The sequence below is a fragment of the Tachypleus tridentatus genome, chromosome 5, assembly GCF_004210375.1.
Source record: "Tachypleus tridentatus isolate NWPU-2018 chromosome 5, ASM421037v1, whole genome shotgun sequence".
NCBI classification, from domain to species: Eukaryota; Metazoa; Arthropoda; class Merostomata; order Xiphosura; family Limulidae; genus Tachypleus; species Tachypleus tridentatus.
Genome location: NC_134829.1, coordinates 46,249,752 through 46,272,078, shown reverse-complemented (window position 1 = coordinate 46,272,078; position 22,327 = coordinate 46,249,752). Strand labels below are relative to the sequence as shown.

The window sequence follows — 22,327 nt, the reverse complement described above, 5'->3', positions numbered from 1 at the left end:
GTAGCAGTAAAACTTTTGACTTTGAAGTTTGAAGATACTTTTTTCAGATAACTGCCAAAAAAACATCAGTAAATATTGATAGCTCTTCAGGACAGTTCAAAACCAAATTCAAATTTTAAACACATATTAAACATTGGTTTCAGAAAGTCTATAATGGTCTTGTTTTCCAAACACTAATTTTTAGTTGAGACATAACATTTCACAGAGTGAGTGTTTCAAGTACGAACATTTAGCTCACAACTCTTCCATCTCATGATTAATTTCAGATTTAATTACAGTTTTATACTCAGGAGGCCAGGTCCTTTCAACAAGGTCTCAGAGACTAATTCATTTTAATCCTGCTTAATCCTAATAAGAAATAAAATCAAAATCAGATATGCATGAACACATGATGGTGCACAAAAATATAGCAAATAAAGATCCCATTCATTAATTTACTCTAATCCTGCCTAAAAGAATTTAAAATTTGGATAAAAAGTTACTAGTAATTTGTACCTAAATTTTGCTATCTTTCATCCAATATAAAGTTAGAATTGAAGAGCAAATTATTAGGTATGTGTGTGTGTGTGTGTGTGTGTTTTCTTATAGCAAAGCCACACTGGGCTATCTGCTGAGCCCACCAAGAAGAATCGAACCCCTGATTTCAGCATTGTGCACCCGTAGACTTACCATCGTACCTTTGGGAATCAAATTATAGAAAGTTACATCAATGATAATTATTTATCACAGAAAAAACTAATCTACATAATCTAGTAGGATCTAAAAATTTTACCTCTTAACAACAAAAAACTTGTTTGATTTTCTACTAATGTGTATAATACCTTTTCATTTGGAAAATTATATCATTAAACAGTAACATTACAAATTAAATATTCCACAATATTTCTCTGATATATCTAAGAATAAATTAGGAATAAAAGTAATAATGGATGTAAATGCAAAAATGTTAATTCACAATTTTAGAAGAAAAACTATATTTTATACTTTTTTTTATAGGTGGCCAAAGGGCAGCTTGGGCTTTCTCAAGGTACTCCCATTCCCTCTTTCAAGGCATTAGATTTACAGATTTCTTCCAACATGTTGACCCTGAAAAGGGGTCATCAAGTTATACTTGAGCTTTGTAGTCTGCCAAACTTTGCCTCCTCTATAGCTGACCACTGTTCTCTGACTTCATCTCCAAAATAAAAAAAATTAACTTGCACTCCTGATGTAACTTGATGCAAGACTTAAGTTTCCATGATAATATTATTATACTCACTCACAAGCAATGCAAAGAGGGATACAAATACCCTTGAACATACCAGTTCAGGAAGGACCTACTTTCCTTTCAGATTAAATCCCTGCCACAATATAAATAAACAAAATAAGCATTACATTATAAAGCAGATCAATGTTCTAACTATGTGGTACAATTAGTCAGTGTAAGTATTGTATCAGATAATGTGATAATATACAAAGGTTGGGTTTCTTTCTTTCTAGTTCTTTTTCTTGCCTAACTACATGAGTCAAAGTTATGATGTGGATTTAGGAGTTTGAAGCTCAGTTCTGTGATATGTAGAAATCCAAACTCAGCATTTTCAAACTGCAATTATATTCTTCTAAACTTGTAGATTTCCAATTAATAATCCCTTGTTGTTAGTAAAGACTCTTAGAACTGAAGCTTCAACTGTTCTTAGTATAGAATAAAACATTCACTACAGATTATAAAGATATATTAGTAATATGATGAATTAACTTTCCCCAAGGTAATTTTTTTAAATAAATTAAATTTATTGTTTCTAATGTGAACTTGTAGCAGTCTTAATATGTTACTGTCATTACCAAACTACTCACATTTGTTAGTTTTTATAACTGTTTATTTTGTCTTTATTTATTCACATAAAATAAAAAGTAAGATACCATTACTTTCTACAGTTTTAAGTACCTAATTTTCAACCAATAGGAAAAGTAGACATTTTGGTTTTTCCCAGAAAGTAGAGACGGACCGAAAATAAATTAAATTTTCGTGAGTTCTTTTCTAAATTATTGAAATAGCTGAATTTTACCTTTCCCAGTTCCCTTTCTCTGTTTTCTAGCATTGCACCAAAATGCGAGACTTATTTTGTTCTTCTGCAAGTCTTGTTTTCAGTCTCTCCACCTCTAACTTCTCCTCTTCTAGCATTTTACCTCCTGTCAGACAAAACACATATTACTATACATTATAAAATAACAGTGACCAGAAAACGTTTTCACTTCTTGGTTCAAGCACTAGAACATCTGTGTTATTGTATGGTTTGAGTTTCTTGTAATTACTTACATAGAAGGTAGAGTATGTTATATTAAAACAATTTTGTAACCTCATAAGATAATTTAAGTCCATGTTATTATGTCCAAGATAATCTATCCAATGACTTTGCACTTTGAAAAGAACTTTGCAACATACTTCCATTACAAAAGACTTTGAGTTTGTCATGTACAAAGTAAACCACTCCTCCATCATTGTTTCCACAATCCACCTAGTGTATAATAATAACATTTCCTAGCAGTACAATTACACAGAAGTTCAAAAGTGTTGTGCCCAACAACTTACTAATACAACTTCACACAAAACAGCTTGAATATCAGTTTCATTCTTCGTCCACTTGATGTGTGAACTGAAAGTGTGATTCAAAGCCGTGTCTTGAAGAACTCATACCCTGTTGTCTTGTTTCTGTACAAAGCTGGTATTTCTCTGTGGTACTAACTGCCCACAACATTGATCTGATAATAATCACAGTTTAATTTTTCTAATCCCTAACTTCCCACAAGCACATTATCCAGTGGTGACCACACATACCTTCAAAAAGAAACTTTGTGACATGTTTACTATGATTAAAAATAGTTTTCATTCTTTAAGTGGTAGGTAATCACGTGAGTCCAGTTACATTTACCAAGGTACACATACTCTTTATAGTGTTTCCACATACTGCTACTTTACCCAGTATATACCATAATACAATTTTATACAGTTGGTTTTCCTCTACTGAAAATATAGTTGAAGCAACTTGTATACACATGACCTGGGCCACTTTTTTAAAAGAAGGTTTTTCCTTATTATATTGTGTACTGTTACTTGGAGATTCAGAACAGACTTTACCATTGATCTTTGTTTTGGTGATTCTCACTTGTTACAAAATGCTAAATTTTGCTTAGCCTGGCTGAGATATTACTTACTAATGTTCCTGGTTTCCCAAAATGATCCATATTACCTTTGTTTTCCAGTCCTGTTAAGCACAAGGAATATCAGCATCTGAACACATATGTATGATCTGAGTGCATGAATATTTTTCACATGTTATACACCCTTCCCTAAGGTGATGCAGTTTTGGTAGCATTACATTCAAAAATGGCAAAAATGTCAGAATGCAGTTCTAATATATGACATTTCATCAATTATGGATTTCATATGATTTCCTGATTTTCATATTAAAATTAATTTTAATATTACAATTTCAACCCTCTGCTCTTTTGTACAGTGCCTTGTACAAACAGCTTTTAACTAGGAAGGATACCTTTTATTTTATTTTCCAAACAAAATGTCCCTGAATTACTCACCTACACCTTTATTCTGTAACATTTCCATAAGTTTCTTGATGCTTTCATCTCGTGCACTCAGAGTTTGTTTCTGTGTTCCTATTCTCATTTCAAGTTCCTGTTAAATGATAAAAATACAAGTTTATCTCTATTTCATGAACATAGATTTCAAATGTAAGTATACAAAATACAATATATAAAATAATTATGAAAACTGTGAACAAAAATGGCACAAAAGACAACTATTATGGGACTACCATGTGAAAATACTGCTCCAGAGTTACGTCACATATTGTGATTGGTCATCTTCCAACTAATCAGAAAGTTGCACATCAGATAAAGTCTATTAAAGTAGTCATACTATATGTCTAGAAGTACTAATTCGACATTCTAGTTATGGTTAGTAGGACTGAGATATTGCATGACAAATCAAAGTTTTATTTGGGTAAACATACTCCATAAGAAATATTTTAGCAAAGCTCCTTATTTCAATAAGACCAATGTACAAAAGTTTGAAGATGGTATATGAAATGATTAAAGTTGAAAGACAGATTAAGATTAAGAAATGATCTTGCTAATAACATGTTTCTAAATACAAGAGTTAATGTCACATTGAGAACAGTAAGGTGAATATAAACATGAATTACCTTCAATAAAGATGTATCATTCAAAAACTACAGTTGAGAATACTATATAAAACCTAAAGGTGAAATAATAATTGGACCACAAACAAGTAATACAAATTATTCAGTATTGCCAAGGATATACTATTACAGATTTATTTTAATATTGATGTTTGTTTCAGTTAAATACATACTCAGATATGCATGTAACTGATACTGTTAAATCTGTATTGTGAAATTCTCATCTGTTCACTATAGCTGTAGAAGATTCTCGAGTGTAAGAATCAAAAATGTACTACGTGTGTATGTAAATACTAGTGACTGTCAGGATTGTTGCCTTAGCTGAAATTTCTGGAATAATCTCCTCTCAAGCTTACAAAAGGTAACCAATGCAACAGAGAGAGAGATGATTTATGCTCATTAGTTTGAAAACTACAGATATTTGACCAGGAACATTTATAAATTTCAAACATTATAAACTGTTTAACTTCAGCAAATCAACTTCTATAAAGACATAATACAACTTCATCTGTGAAAAACTCACATGAGATCAGTGAGGAGATATCTAATTCCCCATTCAATGAAATGTAACAATGTCAGCTCAGAATTAATTCACTCATAGTGAGCTGTCAACAAAATATTCAATTCAAGGCTAGGAAGATGACTCAGTATTGTTTGTAAGTTTGTAAAACTTGTATACAAATCATTATTTGTAATAACTGTTCTTATAAACTATATTATTGTTTGTATAATAAAATATATTTGTATTAAGAAAGAAAATTTTGTGTATTAATCTTGTTGGCAAATGTCGTAAATTTGATGCATATTAACATTTAATTATCTTTTAAATTAAAATTGAAACTTAATTCAGTTTCAGGCTATTTGAAATTGTAATATGCAACATCAATTGGAGGCTCATCTGAGATAAACTAGAATACGTAAAAATATCAACTAAAAGTAGTTTATTCAATGGCAGAGAAAAAACAAGGTGAAGGATCAGTAGAAGTCAGGAGCTGCAACTCAGCCAAAGATGTTGATAACCTGCACAAAATTGATGATGCCTTGACTGCTGACAGGTACAGGAAGATTACAATTCATAAGCTATAACTGAGAAATAATGACTCAATCAGCTAAAGGTTTGACATGGTAGACAGAAAAAGAAATACAGTATTAAAAATCACCTAAAAATAATTATTCCCTCACTATAAAAATTCTTAAAATTTTAAGATAATTACAAATGAATACTTTCTTGACTATTTGCACACCATTACTGTCCAAACACATTTTGTTTTACATTTAATATTTTTATTGCAAGTTAGTGTCATTTTATATCTACATTTATTTCTATAACTTTTCATTGTTCTGTTGTTCATTACAGAGAGAAATGACATACTTAAAATAAAATTAAATATGTATTGACTTTTAATTATTATTAAACAAACATAACAGTTATCATAAAACATAAATATGCATGAACACAGAGCAATTAAGAAATGGTGCTCTTTTCTGCTACACCCTCGGTTAAGATTTAAATTCTTTTCAAATTTTGTTTTCAAGGTTCTCAGTTTGAATCCACATGTTTGACCAAGTGAGACTTTAATTTCATAAATTATGCTAAATTTGAATTCACTAGTTGGCAATTAATCAACTATGTTGCTGTGAAGATAACACATGACATCCAGAAATAGAAACTTATCTTTACTGTTGGCAAGTCTGATAAAGGTCAGGGGTCTATCTAGGGTCATCCCCTAGATTTTAACTCTCTGTGGACACAGATCTTGAATGTAAGATGTTTCATGTACAACTTTAGCTTTGTTCTTATATTCTGTCTTAAATTTAAAACCAAGTTTATTCCTTTAAGACAGGATTATTTTTTCAACCATATATATATAACTCAATATACTTTCTTTTAAACATTTCTTTCATTATGCTAGTTAATTTATTTAACTTTTGTATCAGCTTTCAAACTCAATTTTAACTTTTTTTTAAGTAACTTGGGAAAGTTTAGTTGTTTTGTTAGACTGTGATTTAACTTCTTTTTATTTCTGAAATTCAAATTTAATTTAACTTCGGTTTCACATTTATTTCTAAAAGTTAGTTTTTATTTTAACTTACAGGAGAGATACATCAAATTGATAAGTTTAGAAAATACAATTTCAATCTTGCTGTTATCAGTCTTCTATATAAATATTTGTGTCCTTTAAAATTCTTGGTGTTGAGTTTCTTCTTCTTAATAATTCTGGTTGTGGACTGGAAAGTCTGATATTCTACAAACCTCCAATTAGTAGGCCTAACTGACTACTGTGCAGGTGAACAACTTTACTAGTAATACCACATTACTGACCTATACCAATTATTGTTATAAACCAAATACTATTGATAATATTTCAAGCTTCAAAAATCTATCTGAACTTAATTTCTTAATGAAAGAAAATCAGCTCTCAAGAAAACTAGAGACTGCTAAACAAAATTAATTATGCACAATTATTTAAAATAATGAGGTTCTAAGACGTTCACATTCATTTAACACTTTAGATTTATACTGATAAAGGGTACACAAAACAATTAGAGAGGAATAAAAATGTCCATGACTGATGAACCTCTGAACTGAGCTCCTATTTTAGATATATAAATATCTGTTTTATTCAGGAATATTTTATAACAATACTTTAAAAATTTCAAGCAAAAGCAACACAAACTACTTGAAGTATAAAAGAAATGACAAAAATGCATTTTTTATCCTGAAGTTAAGTAATTTAATCATTTTATTAATAAACCAATTTCATTTTAATTGATTGCACTAAAAGAATGAAAATTCATTAACAACCTAGAAGGGTGTTCACATAAGTTACTGCACAATAGAACCTTCACTGCTTTAGACCAAAATCTGTAATCGCATGAATTATGTCTAATGATTTAAAAAATATTTTTGTAAAACCAACTTGTTACGAGTCTCAAAGGTATTATAATATTCTGTTATCTATGATGTTAAGAAAACAAGTAGGATAAAAAAAATCAACTTAAAAATATAAACCCTGCAAGTCAGTTTCTTCATAAAGGTGAATAATCAACTGTTTAAAAGTGCTCGAGTTTTGGGTATTGTTTTGAAAATGTCATGAATGAATTACCTGTAAATACCAGAATAAATTTTACTTTATAAAACAGAAGTTTACTTTTATCATTTACAGAGAAAGGGAGTTTGTTTATGTAACAGTAATTCTCTTAAAATATAAATTATAAATTTTACAGTTTGATACAAAAATAAATAATTATAACTGTTCAGATTCTTTGTTTTACAAAGTTAGGTATCATATGTTGTTCTCTCTTAAATTCTAATGAAATAATATCTTAATTTTTAAAGCTTTTATCCCAAGAAAAAACCATGAAGGAGCATTAGATCTGGTGAGTAAATATTAAAACAAAATAAATCTAGTGCTAGAAGATGTGGATAAACCTTATGACTGCTTTTCCTTACCACACTATGAATGGTTCAGCATGTTATGAAATTAGAGGAAGGCAGCAGTACTAAAACTAAAAAGAAACAGGAACAGTAATTAGCCAGGAATTTGTGTTCACTTCAGTCTTTTTTGTTTTCACTTTAATTAGAATGTTAATCCAAAAGATAATCTATAATAACAAGGCACAAAATGTACTAAGTTCTTGGTGAATTTCTCACACATATAAACACACACATACATATATATGTACATATATGCTGCTACATTACAATAATATACAAAAAAACTAGATTATTATGGTACAAGATACATTCTTTATCAATAATTACACAGCAAGAAGAATATCCATCCTTTTCCTGCCATATGTGGGTATAAAGAATAACTTGTTAACATTTATCACATAAGATCAAAAACCTTTTATTACAAGCAAACTGCAAAAAGTGTTACTAAGTTTATAACGAAATGAAACATACTCTACTACAGATTTTACAATGTTGTAGTAATTACTTTATGTTAATTTATAAGAACTTAGAAAAATAAAAATAAGCTTCATTGCTTGTTACCACACAATACGTGCTTTAATCAGTACCTGTGACATTTTTCACCCCAACCCAGGACTTATCAGGGATATCAGATAAAGTTGTAATCCAAATGTTTTATTTTTATTATCAGTAACTTGAAGAAATATTTTTCAGGCATGAAACAGGTTAAATGTCTGAGCATTAATATTTATCAATTTTTTGAGTCAATAAACATTACAATTAGGCTTACAATTAGTATCAACATCAAATTATTGGAAAGATTTAAATTAATCTATCAATTTAAGTTATATCATGGACTTTTTTAAAAAAAGGTTAGTTGTGTTGAACTCCTGGTTTCACTCAGAGTCAATGTTCTGAACTACTTGTACTACCTACTATAAAAAGTAATTGTTGAACATTTCAGTCATTCTGAGAGATGTTCAGCAATAACATACAGTAAATCTACATTTTTATTATTTAAGTTACATCACAAATTTTATAATGTTAATGATAGTATGGTTAATTCCTAACAGTTTAGTGCAGAATATCCTGATTGTGAAATATAATTTAACGTCAAAATTATAATTTATATTCTACCGTCATTTCAAAAGAGAATGTTGAGTTTTGACTGCGTGCACAGCTTTTCAAATAGGAGACAGACGAACTATAAGACAGACACCAGGGTTCACAATATGTAAAAGGTCTCAACACCAAACTGTTTATTATTAATATTTTTTATTTACTTTATCTTGAATTAGCTTTACTCATCATTCAGAAACAATGAAATTCAATAACATGCCATAACATTCATGGATAAAAGTGAACTTGTTGGAAAATTTATGCTGTACAATTCACTGAACTAAACAACTGAAAAACAATTCAAAGCTAGTCATTATTTAAACAGTTATCATGACCTTCCCTAAACTTACTTAAATTTACCATCTCCACCACACCTGAAGATAACCCATTTTAAAGGTTAAATGTCTTGTTAGAAAAATAAAACCATTTTAGCTGAAATGATTTATCCTGTTAAAATTTATATTTGTGTTTCGTAGTCCTTTCATTCTCACCATTAAGATAAAAAATGATGCATCAACACCGTCAATTCCCTTAACAATCTTTAACGCATCAATCACATTTCTTCTAACTCTATTTTTTCAAGAGAAAACAATCTCAGAGATCATAACTTATCCCCATATGACAACCTTTCCATCCTAGTAGCTATTCTCTGAACTCTTTTCAACAATTAAATGTCCTTCCCAAAGAGTGGAACCCTAGACTGAACAGATTACTCCAAAAGTGGCCTAATCAGTAACTTATACAATAAAATTATAATTTCTTTACACTTATATTCAGTATTTCTGCAAGTACAGCCTAAAAGCTTATTTTCTCCATTCAACAACACACTGCTTGGATGGCATAAGAGATTGATTGATCAACACAACACCAAGATCCCTTTCTACCATAGTACTGTCAAGGTTATTCCCATCTGAATTATATTTATAACTGAAATTATGATGACCAAAATGCATTATCTTGCAATTATTAGAATTAAAACCCATTTCCCAGTTATTCACCCAACTCATCAAATTATCTAAGCCTTGTTGTAAAGCAGCAACATCTAAAATCCATAAAATAATTAGCAAATTTAAATAAATTATTCAGCATATTTGTCGTTGACTTATATCAAGAAGTCCAAAGCTCCTCACACTGATCCATGAGTACCAGTCTTGTGACATTAATCTGGTTCGACTGAATTTCATTTATAAAAATCTTCTTCTTTCTTTTACCCAATCATTTCTTCTGTTCAATGAGTCAACTCATTTCCATGTCTACAGAAATAATTTTTGAACAAGCTTTGCCAACTGCTTTCTGAAAATCCATGTCCCCCTTATGTAAATAAGCAGTAAAATTTTTGAAAAAAATGTTAAATGTTAGTAAAGCAAGATTTTCTACATTTTGGCTATGAAAAAAGATCTTAAACTTTTTAAAATTACTTTACAGGGCATATTTTACCAGACTTTTAAAAACCATTCCCAGATCCAGGACAATGACTCACTTCCATGATTACTGATTCTTGCTTTAAAACAAACTAACTTTTGATGTCGCATTCCTATTCACAAATACAGAATTTGATACTTTGTTGCAAATATTTGGCATTTCTCTGATAAAGCATAAGATGCACACTTTGTGAAAGGTTGTAACTATAAGACTTAAATGCAATAATCAAATGAAGTCAACCACCAAAACTTCTCTAATTTTTATAAATATTCAAGAAGTTTTAGAACAATGTTTCAATTGTGGGCAATTGCTAAAAGATTTTCTTTACATGAATTGAATCATAATATTTTTTGTTTTGTGTCCAGACAATTTTTTGTGTGTGTAAGTATGTCTTTTGTATTTTTCAATCATTTTATGAAGATTTTTTAGCATCTTGTATTTGACTAAAACAATATGTTTGATAGCTGTTTTATTGAAATAGAACCATTTTTTTTTCTAATGAGATGCTAATTTTATGCAAAAAAGTGCCAAACTTTTTGCAACAATGTGTAATTTCTCATCTTGAAAAATACAATCTATAATTATCAAATTAGATTCTCACTTTGAAACAAACCTAAAATTGCAAACAAACAAACTTTCAAGATGTCTTTAAAAAACTAATAAAAAATAAAAAAAGGTTGATTACATAAAAAATATTTCAGTGAGGCATTGTCCTTTTTTTTTTCTAAAACCTGGTGAGACATTGTGCAGTGAGGGTGAGACATTCATTGTCCATATATCACCATTCCTACCACTGACATAGGAGTAATAAGTTTATAACTGCTAGAACAATTTTTATCCCTCATTTAAAAAAAGGAGTAATATTAGCCAACTTTCAATCCCTTCCTTAGTGCTGGCTTAATATTCAAGAACTTACAAGTGGTTCACATATCCATCCTTAACCTCTTTCAAAAGCATTGAGAAATATTATCTGGCTAGAGAGATTTATCAGTCATTAAACTTCAAAATTGTTTCTTAACAAGTTCAAAGCCAATATGATAATATTGTTTAATTTTGTTTCATCTAGCAACTGTTGAGGACAAAAATATTTAAACCTTCATCAACATAAATTAAAAATTAATAACCTAGATATTTTATGATCATCAGACATAAGGTTTTACTGAGCTCCAAAGGCCCTATTCCCGTTCTAATTTTTTGATTACCTTTAACATTTTTAAATAAATCTTTATAGTTTATATTTACATTTTCAACCAATCTTTTTCACAAACCCTTTCCAATTTCTTAATTTTGAGTTTGACCAACTGACTTGATCTTCTATAATATTTTTAACCTCCAATCATAGCACTCAATTTAAACTTTTTAAATTTATATATTTTCTTTAACTTCGAGAGTCAAGCTGGTTTTTGACTTTCAGCTATCTTTTTTCTCCTAAATGATTGTGAATATTTAGAAATTTAATTTTTAATTGTCTCAAATTAGCTTAGTTGCCTGATTCACAACAGATAATTCTTGTATCATCCCTTAAAATTTTTTTTTTAAATATAAACAAAATCTCATTATTTCTGATCTATGTATGCAGTAAAGCATGAAACCTAACAGATTAATGATCACTCTAACCCAGTCTCTAACCTCTCAATCATTTTATTATTAAAAGATGACAATAAATCTAAACTAATAGTTTCTGTACCTCCTTTACGATTTTCTCTAAACTTTCACAGGCTGTGTGCTTGAAATTAAAATTATGAATTCATCAGAAGCTGTTTGAACAGAGGTTTGAACATAGGTCAGTTAGCCACGAATGCTTTGAAAAGCATCCAATCATCATAAAATATATAATAGCCTAATAAAAATTTTTAAAAATGTCCTCCAGTTTTTAACTGAGTGCACAGGTTTTTGTTCAGTGAGCTGAGCCTGTATTGGAGACGGACTGTGGGTTATGATTTTGAATTTACTAAATGAATCACCACAAATGTGGCAGAGTTTTAGTAAAATGATCACATACAAAAAAATCACCTGTTACAAAATGATCTGTAATTAGGGTACGTTTGTCAGTTGAGGACATCATTCTGCCTCAAGCTCGGAGAAGTAGGAATATAAGGTGATATCCATATGGTGAACAAGAATACATGCTGTATAATTTTTATAGCCTCTATAACTAAAGGAATATCTACAATTGTTTCAGTATCCCAGTATACTGCACCAGACACTTACCTTCCTGTACCACAAACTGTTATTAAATTAGCTGAATAGTACAAAACTCTGATATCAAACTTATTGTGCCACACCATGCGTAACTCTGTAAAAGTTACAACACGCACATCTCAATTCCCACCCACGCACATAGGTTTACACTTATTTTATGATACATACTTTATACAATTTATTATATAAAGTGCATGTACAATCACATTATATTTTATTTATATGAAAAATCTCATTAAACTTAGCACTGAAGATTTAAAAACATTAACAAGTAATCAGATTCATAATGAACAACAAAATATTTAAAGTAAATCCTGTACTTAACTGAACCAATTTATTAAATCCTTACTTTTATTGTTTCTCGAAGAAGAAATATTTCTTTTTTCATGTGGTCCTTTTCACTGTACAAAGCTTCCAAGTGCTGTTGTACTTCCGGTTCAGGATTTCTGATGTGGGCAGTTCTGAGATCTTCTTCAAGTTGTTTTATCAACTGATTCAGCTTCTGCAAGAAAAGAAGAAAATGTGTACTTAGAAACGTAGACAACAAATTTATAAACAAAGGAAAAAAATGTTTTGTGTCTCATATTTGACCTTGATGGACTTGAAGAGCACATAACACTTTGAATAGGGATAACAAACTATTGCTAATGCTATGTTTTTCAATGAATAAGATTAATTAATTGGGAAATGTGTTAAAATTCTTTAGTGTCCTGCAACCAACATGAGTAATTCCAAGACACTGCGTGAAATAGATGGAAGCATCTTATGGCATTTCCTTTTGTGTTTCAACTGATCTTAATGTTTCCGATACTTGTGTAATGGTCAAGCTGTGAATTGTCTGGTTAACACATGAAAATCTGATATCTCAGATGCTATGGTACATAAAACTAACATAGGCTGAAGACCCTGAATCCACGCCAACTCAATGCAGAATATTTAATAACTGAACCCATGATTTAAGTGCCTTATTTCATTTCAACAGAACACCGATAGTGTATTATGGTTCACACCAGTGTGAAAATATGAAGAAATTTCTCACTGAAGCTTATCACTTTTTTATAATGACTTAACGTATAAGGACCTCTTTCAGTAATAATACTGCACAATCATTAACACTAGGAGTTAGATTTAGATGTTGAATGTTTTGCTGTGACAGAAAGTTGTAACACTAAATAACTGTCAAAATATCTTGCAACCAGCACAATTGAATTTTATAAACTTAAAAGAAAAACCAATTTTCAAAATCTCCAAAACTCAGACTTGATATATGCTGGTTGAAAAAATATGAATGCTTTAGTTTTCTTTGTACTGATATCTTGTGATGGGATAATGCTATCGTAACTGTTGAAAATCTTTTTAACACAATTCAGATACAAAAGTATATTATTTTCTCATAGGTTTTCACTGCAAACATACCACTGAAAAACACTTAAGGAACCAATTAATTTTACTAACAAAAACATGAACTCAACTTAAAAAGTGTATAATTTATAAGACTATAAAGAATTGATGGTGTTTTTTTCCATAACAAAAAACATTAAATAAACTTATTTAGTGTATAATTATAAATATTTACAAGGAACCAACTTCTTTTCTTCTATACTGAAAACAAGAAACAAACATAGAAACATGTCATTTATAAATCTCAACTAAAACATTTTACTGTTTTTTTAAGTCGCACTTTTAAATTGAAAAATATTTTATACAGGAATAGGCTTAGAATGTCATATCTATCACTATACATTGCTGCTATTATACTGTAGTTATTAATTAAAGCAATCCAGATGGTTTAGGCACCTAGCAGTTTATTATTACACTAATTTGAAATGATATAGATCTGAAAGTCAGTTATATATTTTTTGTTTTTTTTTTTCTTATACTTTAGTCACTATTTTATGTTTCCTTCTTAGTTATCTGCTATTTATCTCTAATTTATCTGCATGTTATCTCTTACTTCATAATTGTCACATTTTAACTTTTCTTCACTCTTAAATTTACCTAAAACACCGGGCCCAGCATGGCCAAGCTCGTTAAGGTGTGCGACTCTTAATCTACTATTCGTTGGTAAAAGAGTTGGCGGTGGGTGGTGATGACTAGCTGCCTTCCCTCTAGTCTTACATTGCTAAATTAGGGACGGCTAGCACAGATAGCCCTCAAGAAGTTTTGTGCGAAATTCAAAAACAAACAAACAAACCTAAAACACCTGTTGGCCATTCTAAGAAGTAGCTTGAAATTGTCTAAAGTGTTCATCTGATTGCTTTGGTTTGTTCTGAATTTCGTGCAAAGTTACTCACGGCTATCTTCACTATCCGTTCCTAATTTAGTAGTGTAAGAGTAGATGGAAGGCAACTAGTCGCCACCGCCCACCGCCAACTCTTGGGCTACTCTTTTACCAAGTAATCATAGGATTGACCATCCCATTATAACGCTTCTACGGTTGAAAGGGTGAGCATGTTTGGTACAACGGAGATTCGAACCCGCGACCCACGGATTGTGGTTATTTGAATACACGTTTATCTTGTGTCTTGCGCCCACTTATCACTTGTGTATCTACTCATCATTTGTATGTTTTAATTTATCTATTAACCTCTTTTATTTTTGATCCTGTATTTCTTGACATTTATATAAGTTTATGCTACAACTCTTCCATTGTTATTTAACCATCTATTATTGTATTTATTCGTTTATTTACTTTGTCTATCTATTCATCCAATATTTTGTTGGTGCACTGGTCTATATACTTATCAGCCTGTTTGTAGAGAAAACATTTCATATCTTATACGTTTCTGTTTAGTAAATAATTGTTGTTGTTTCCCCCCCCCCCCTATTTAGCCACGTTTCGAAACAAACATGGCTGAACAGGGAAAGAGCTGAGGAAAATTTAGGAGTAACTTTTACAACTTCCAATTAGGCATGTGGGTACCATAAAAATATATTTCAGTGGGAAAAATAACAGAAAATGAGTTAGAAAAACGGAAAATTTGACAGATAACCAATACGTTTTTTAACACGGTTTTGTGACATTACAGAACAGAACACTTTTGTGCACTACGAATAATGGCGTTGATTAATTTATGACATAATAAAATGGATCGCGCATTAATACATAATTGAACAGCCTATTATTGTGTTTGGGAAGAAGCAGCGTTAGTTAATACGTCACAAAAAAATTGTTTTTGTGATCTGTCACTAACAACATATCTTTAATTTTCATAACGTACTTTAAATATTAAACAATTAAGGATAGAAAACTTACAGAATAAAATTCGAAACGATACAAGTGTCACCTAGTTAACGAGGTTCTCACTAGTAAGTGACATTGAAAAGAGCTCTATAAATAGATGGTTCTATAACGTTCTTGAGCAATTACATAATATATAGTACCGTGGAGGTTTAAACGTTAATAAATTCGGGTTCTTAGTAATTTCACAGCTTTGCTTAAATTTATCTATCTAATAATACGCACATACAAATAGTACGATAACAGATGGACTTAGCTTTCGATTGTATCAACAGTAATTTCCATTCCAACACGTCAGATACAGTAATATTACGGATTAAGTAATACTATAGTCCACTTAATTATTTTGTTAACGTGTTTCCTAGAAAATTTATATTACTTATGCGAAAGATACAAATATATCAAAGCACTGACAGAACCAAATTTTATCATATTTCTGGCATGGAATTTCCCAAGCTCAAAAATAACTTCCTTTTTTAAAACCCCTTTACTGATTATTATCACTGTTAATATTTTGTCTTATCTATTTGCTCTTTTATTTTCCTGGAACTAACGTTATGTAACTACGTGCCAAACATTTGCGACGAGCTAACAAAATCGAGTGTTTAATGTTTAATATAAAGGATAAATTTTTAAAGGCCTATTTTACTTCTTCAACGTGTAGATATCTGATCTGTAGTACATACAAACGTCATTTGTCACTTGGGTACAGTTTACATGACTCCATTTAAGATATTAAAAGTGTCTGAGAAATCATGCTGTTAATTAGTACAAAACATTTGATTTAGGCTTGTAACACTTAATTAACTGAACTAAAAACTGACAGAAATGTATGAATCAGTCAGCGGTAAGCTTACCGACTTAAATCGCTTGGTTCGACACTCCGTGTTGGATAAGGCGCAGACAGCTTAATTAAGTAGTTTTTCACTAAATTAAACAAACAGATCGAAACTTAATGCTAACTCAACACATTTCAAACTGACTACTGGTGCTGCTAACGAAGTGGAAATAAGTCGTAAAGAAATAAAAATGATTGAGTAGAAGGAACAAAAGTTAGAATAGAATAAGTTGTTACTTATGAGTTAGCGAGAAGAAATTCTGAAATTTACCGATTTCTGTATGTATTCTGACGCCGAAAAAATAATACGTAATTTCACAAGCATAGATAAAACTATAAATTTGACTTATAAGTAAAAACAATTCTGATGATTCGGGAAAAAGAAACGAATGATCAGAGACTAAAGAGTTTTATTTATGTAACCATATACGAGTGAATGTGTTTTTGTCTGCAAAAATGCATATTAGTGAAGTTGTAAATCGATTTGATGTGAAAATCAACACAAAATATTTACTACTCATTACTGTATGAGAAAAAAGTCCACCACCCCTCACAAAATGTTGAGCATGCCCCAAAACTAATAGCCTCATCGAAAAAAACACCCCCTTTCTTCCACAGATCCGAGATACAGAACATAGGGACCACTGCGCCAATTTACCCTTAGAGCTTTAACTTTCTTCTGTATTATTAACCCTACAAATTATACTAATAACCAGCAGCTTAACTAATACTAACTCTGGCTAGGGTTATTATTATTACAAGATATTACCTACAGTAGTTTAGAATTACTACAGTTGACAAAGTATAGTCGTGAAGGTCTTGTATGGAATGACATGTCCGACGTGACTGTCACACATAAACACACCAATCGATTTGTTTGTTTGGTTGGAACTATAACTAACAGCTTTTATACGTCAGATGTTTTTATTTCATTCATTCAACTATTTATACATTCATTTGTCTGTCTCACTCTCGCATTTTTTTCTTTCTAATAAGCAAAATTATAAAGCTTGAAAATGACAGTTATTAAACGTAAATTTTATCGAAAAAAGTGGCATGATACTACAATGGGTTGAAAATATTTACTACTACCCTTTCGTTGAAGAAAAAAACACTTGTTTTTCATCGTTTGCAACATTACTTCTCATATTCGCGTACAATTCAACATAAATCATAATTCAGTAATGTTGAATATCAAACGTTTTAGTCATTTTAATGAACCATTTTCATAACGTTGTTTTAAAAAAAAATCAACAAACAAATATATATATATTTTTTAAAGCCAATCGCCTGTTTGTTTGCTTCTGCGAAAACAGTCGAGTAGCAAAGAGAAACATTCTCTGCGGGGGTGAATTTGAAAAGCAGTGAAGTGTCCATATTAGTTAAAATAAATAAACTGATATTAACGGGCGTGTATTATATAAAATAAGTTGGCCCGGCATGGCCAAGCGCGTTAAGGCGTGCTATTCGTAATCTGAGGATCGCGGGTTCGCATCCGTGTCGCGCCAAAGATGCTCGTCCTCCCAGTCGTGGGGGCGTTATAATGTGACGATCAATCCCACTATTCGTTGGTAAAAGAGCATCCCAAGGTGGTTGGTGATGACTAGCTGCCTTCCCTCTAGTCTTACACTGCTAAATTAGGGACGGCTAGCACAGATAGCCCTCGAGTAGCTTTGTGCAAAATTCCAAACAAACAAACAAAAATAAAATTAGTAAATTATGCCACAACAATCAATATATTTATATACACACATTCGTTTTACGGTACAAGTAAACTTCTTTCGTCAGCTAAACAAATTTGAAAACGTGCCAAAACAAACACTGTATCAAGGTCGGAAAATGGTAGCAGGTCATACGTGTTACTTGAGAAATGGAAGCTTTACTTGCATCGACCTTTAAACGACAATCTGGAACTAATGTACGTATAAAGGAAAACAAAGAACAACAACATCGAAACAATTAAATTGTCGTCTTTCTCCTTCCATTAGAGAATGAAACGTGTGAATTCTTAAGTGCGATTTTAACCATAATTTGTGAGATACAGTTTCTGTTCACAACTCAAACCGCACAGAAGATTACAAACTATGCGATTTTCGCGTGAGTTTTAACCGAGTTTCGCTGGCGGTTACAACTCTTAATATTAGCTTAAAACTCAAATATTAATTTCTTCCCTCCGTTTATTTACAAAACATTTAGGTCCGGCATGGCCAGGTGGGTGAAGGCGTTCGAGTCGTAATCTGAGGGTCGCGGGTTCGAATTCCCGTCACACCAAACATGCTCGCTCTTTCAAACGTGGGAGCATTATTATGTGATGGTTAATCCCACTATTCGTTGGTAAAAGAGTAGCCCAAGAGTTGGCGGTGGATAGTGATGACTAGCTGCCTTCCCTCTAGTCTTATACTGCTTAATTAGGGACGGCTAGCGCAGATAGCCCTCGTGAAGCTTTGCGCGAAATTCAAAAACAAACAATACATTTAAATGAGATTTTGCAGTTCAACACCAAATCCAAACACTTTAAAAATTACGTCAGAGTAGTATTTTCAAGCACGTGCTTCTAAAACATCTGTAACAACAAAAGGAAAACGTACTAGTAACATATAAGAACTTGTTTGAACGAAGCTGTGTGTGTTCTCTTGCTTTTTATTCGCTTTCTTATTAAGATAACGCACAAATTTCAGTAAATTAAAATGACAAAAAGTCATATAAAGGCAACAAATACAGCTACTAAAGTAACTGTGGCAAAAGTAAATGCAGCATTTAGCCAACATAAATATTTATTTTCAACTGGAAATATACTTAAAACACGGAATGCTAACTTTACCAATAAACGCAGTCGTAGTCCATTAATCTCCAACAGATAATTAGATAAATTTATTTAATATTTTACTGTGTAAATCAGTTTTGTTTTTTATTACTTAGATTGAAATCCTAAAAATGGAGAGAGAAATGGATTTTGAAGTGTTTTTTCTCCGAAGCACTTAGTCGTAAATATTTGTCCCACGCTGCTACGGCAGTAAGTCTGTGGATTTACAGCGTTAAAATCAGGGGTTCGATTCCCCTCGGTGGACACAACAGATAGCCCGATGTGACTTTGCTACAATAAAACACCCACACCAACGTAAATATTTTATTTATTTCTAAAGTTTCAATATTTGTTTGTGTGGGGAGAGGCTGTGGTTAGTGGCTTTGCGAAGTTCGTTTTAACACTATTAAATTTAAACAGATAAAGGATAATGTACAATCGCAACAGATGTGATATATATGTCTCTCTGTAAACAAACTACAGTGCATTAAGCACGCTAAAGTAACATAAATACAATTACATTATCAGAAGGGTAAAGGCATTCTATCTCCCTTTTGAAAATATTCTAACTTATAAATGTTCATTAAATTTGAAATACTTCTTTGAATATATATTTTAAAGAGCCTGTGTTATTTTTATGACACAGTAGCCTAAGCTGGTATATTGAATTCGGCTAAAGTGACAGATTAGGCAAGTTTAATACTAGTCTACTAGACATGACCTGCAAAACACTCGCTGGCGTGTTTATGTTTTTCGCTTTAATTTTTTTGTTCTATTATTTTCGAGCACGCTATTTGAGCTACACTTTCTTGTATGCACTATGTGTTAGATCGATAAATCCTGGGCTATTTGAAAAACAAAGTTACGCGGTCACACAAACAAATTTAGTAGACGTAACCTTATTTAATAAAACTACACGCAAGGAAAACAATAAGGTAATGGTATTTGTAACACTATACAGAGTATGAAACAGTTCCAGAGTTCATTGTATTGCACGGTTTTACGAGTTGAAATAAACGAAACCTAAAAAATAAAACAATGAATGAAACCCGTAGTAACGAAAAAAGTAGCTGAAACAAACCGAAGCCAACTTATTGTAAAGTAAAGTAAAGTTGTAATGGAAGCAAACGTAGCCGTATTGCAGAAACGTCTTAATGCGCGTTAAAAAAGTGATAAGTACGCCATTTTGAAAGGACTATGTATGTGTGTTTTTTATAACTTGAATAAATCGAGAAAGCCTAAAGAAATTGTATTTAGTGTATTTTTGCATGTGGGTTAATTGTTGTTTGTGTGAAATACTTTGTAAATGATAAAAAAAACAACTAAAGTTGAAATTGAAGCCACCCTCACGTGATGACCACGTGCCATCGTGTACAACACTCATTGCATTGACAAGTTTCATTAAACAAAAAATAGGTATGGTGATTCTCAATTGAAAAGCCATGATGCAATCTGATCTGCTCGGGCAATGACCTTTCTAACGATATGAAATTTGTAGCATTTCATCGAGAAATGTGCGAGAAAAGTTCCAAGCGAACAAGTGCAAGCGTGCTATTTACACAGAGACTGTCTATGGGCTTAACTTATTTTTTCGTTAAATTAAAACATTCCAGTCTCAACCAGAAGCCTTGATATAACTCCTCAAGTATAAAACTTCTGTCAAGTTGAAATCACGAGAACATAGAGCCTTACATACAAGACTTTCATTTCACTGAATATAGTTTTACGATGTGATCTGTACAGAAGTAGTGAACATATTTCTCTCTCGTAAGTGAAAGTTAAACTATCATAATACAAACATACACAAACATAAAAGTGTATGAAACATTGTACAATTTAAAGAAAAAACCTAAAAACACATGTTGGTTTAAATGTGTCTGATCGTGATCAAGCAATTCAGTACAATAAAATCAGTAAGGACAGACATTAGTTATGATAAAATCTCTGTAAAGACAGAAATAAAAGGATAGAAAATAGGACAAAATAATCGCCTGAAACAAATATAATACCATTGTCTTGTTCTGTTACATTTAATAGGACAGGAGAAACTCTCTCTCTTTTTTTTAACATTGTCTTGCGATCTAAAACATCAATAATAGAGAAATAACATCCAAATGATCATTCACTGCATTCTGTTTTTATCTGTTCTGATATATCGATTTATGACATTAAGTATACGCTTCTAGTCATTTTGTTATACTGCATTGGTTTCAATAACTTACAAATCAATTTTCAGCCTTGATATGTTGTTAGCGGTAAGTTTACGGACTTACGAATCTAAAATTATTGGCTCGATCCTCCCCGGTGTACAAGGCGTAAATGACGTATTGTGCAGCTGTGTTCTAAGACAAAATATATGTCGGTGCGAGTCCGCAGACATATAGCTATGCGACGGGAGGGGGCGCTTTGGTCAAAAGTTACTGATAATATAGTGACTTCAAATGCACGCCTCAAACTTCCCGATCATTCTACGTTGATCGTACAGTTTCTAATGGATCAGGAAAGTGTCCAACAAACCTTGTTCTTAGGATCAATACATACGTATAGCTTTAGAAGAGTCATTCGAATTGCTTTCAGTTACGATATGGCTTTACGGTAAGTTAACTGACAAAGACACTTTAATTAACACGGAAAATTCTCCGTTTTATATTTGATGTGACAATGATTACATTCTATCGTTATTTTTATTTCAATGATGGAAATCGTTTACACAGAGTCAACTAACGTTTCGGTTTATACGCGTGTTTTAATCACCTTCACGCAAACGCTGTTGGGTTCTATATATACTCTGACGTTGATTAAGTCGGTAAAGGTTTGTTTGCCTTTGATCTTTAACGCAAAAGTACACGCGAGGGCTACTTGTGCAAAGTCAAGCTTAACCCTCAGTTAATAAGTGTATAAAATGCAGCTAAAACCAGAACCACCAGTCCAAATTCTTAGGCCTCTCTTCCCTGATCGAATAGCAAAATTTGACCGTCGCTCTTATAACGCATCTACGACCCTAAATTTCTAAGCACGTTTTTGAAGCAACAAACCATGAATTATAAATTCTCAGATGCTGGACACGCTAATTACTATGACACGCAGA

General features: G+C 31.5%; 1 protein-coding gene and 1 long non-coding RNA gene across 2 annotated transcripts in view; one reads left to right on the top strand and one right to left on the bottom strand.

Annotated features, from left to right (window-relative positions):
- Positions 1–4,955, top strand: part of LOC143251079 (uncharacterized) — a 40,471-nt gene extending 35,516 nt beyond the window's left edge. The window contains exon 2 of the long non-coding RNA XR_013028487.1: positions 997–4,955. This is a non-coding gene — a long non-coding RNA (uncharacterized LOC143251079). The remainder of the gene's footprint in view (positions 1–996) is intronic.
- The window catches only part of LOC143251078 (uncharacterized), a 76,779-nt gene continuing 56,495 nt past the window's right edge, over positions 2,044–22,327 (bottom strand). Inside the window, exons 2-4 of the mRNA XM_076502441.1 lie at positions 12,707–12,859; positions 3,574–3,670; positions 2,044–2,169 (exon numbers count right to left, since the gene is read on the bottom strand). Coding sequence (XP_076358556.1) covers positions 2,072–2,169; positions 3,574–3,670; positions 12,707–12,859 — 348 coding nt within the window. The 3' untranslated portion in view covers positions 2,044–2,071. The remainder of the gene's footprint in view (positions 2,170–3,573; positions 3,671–12,706; positions 12,860–22,327) is intronic.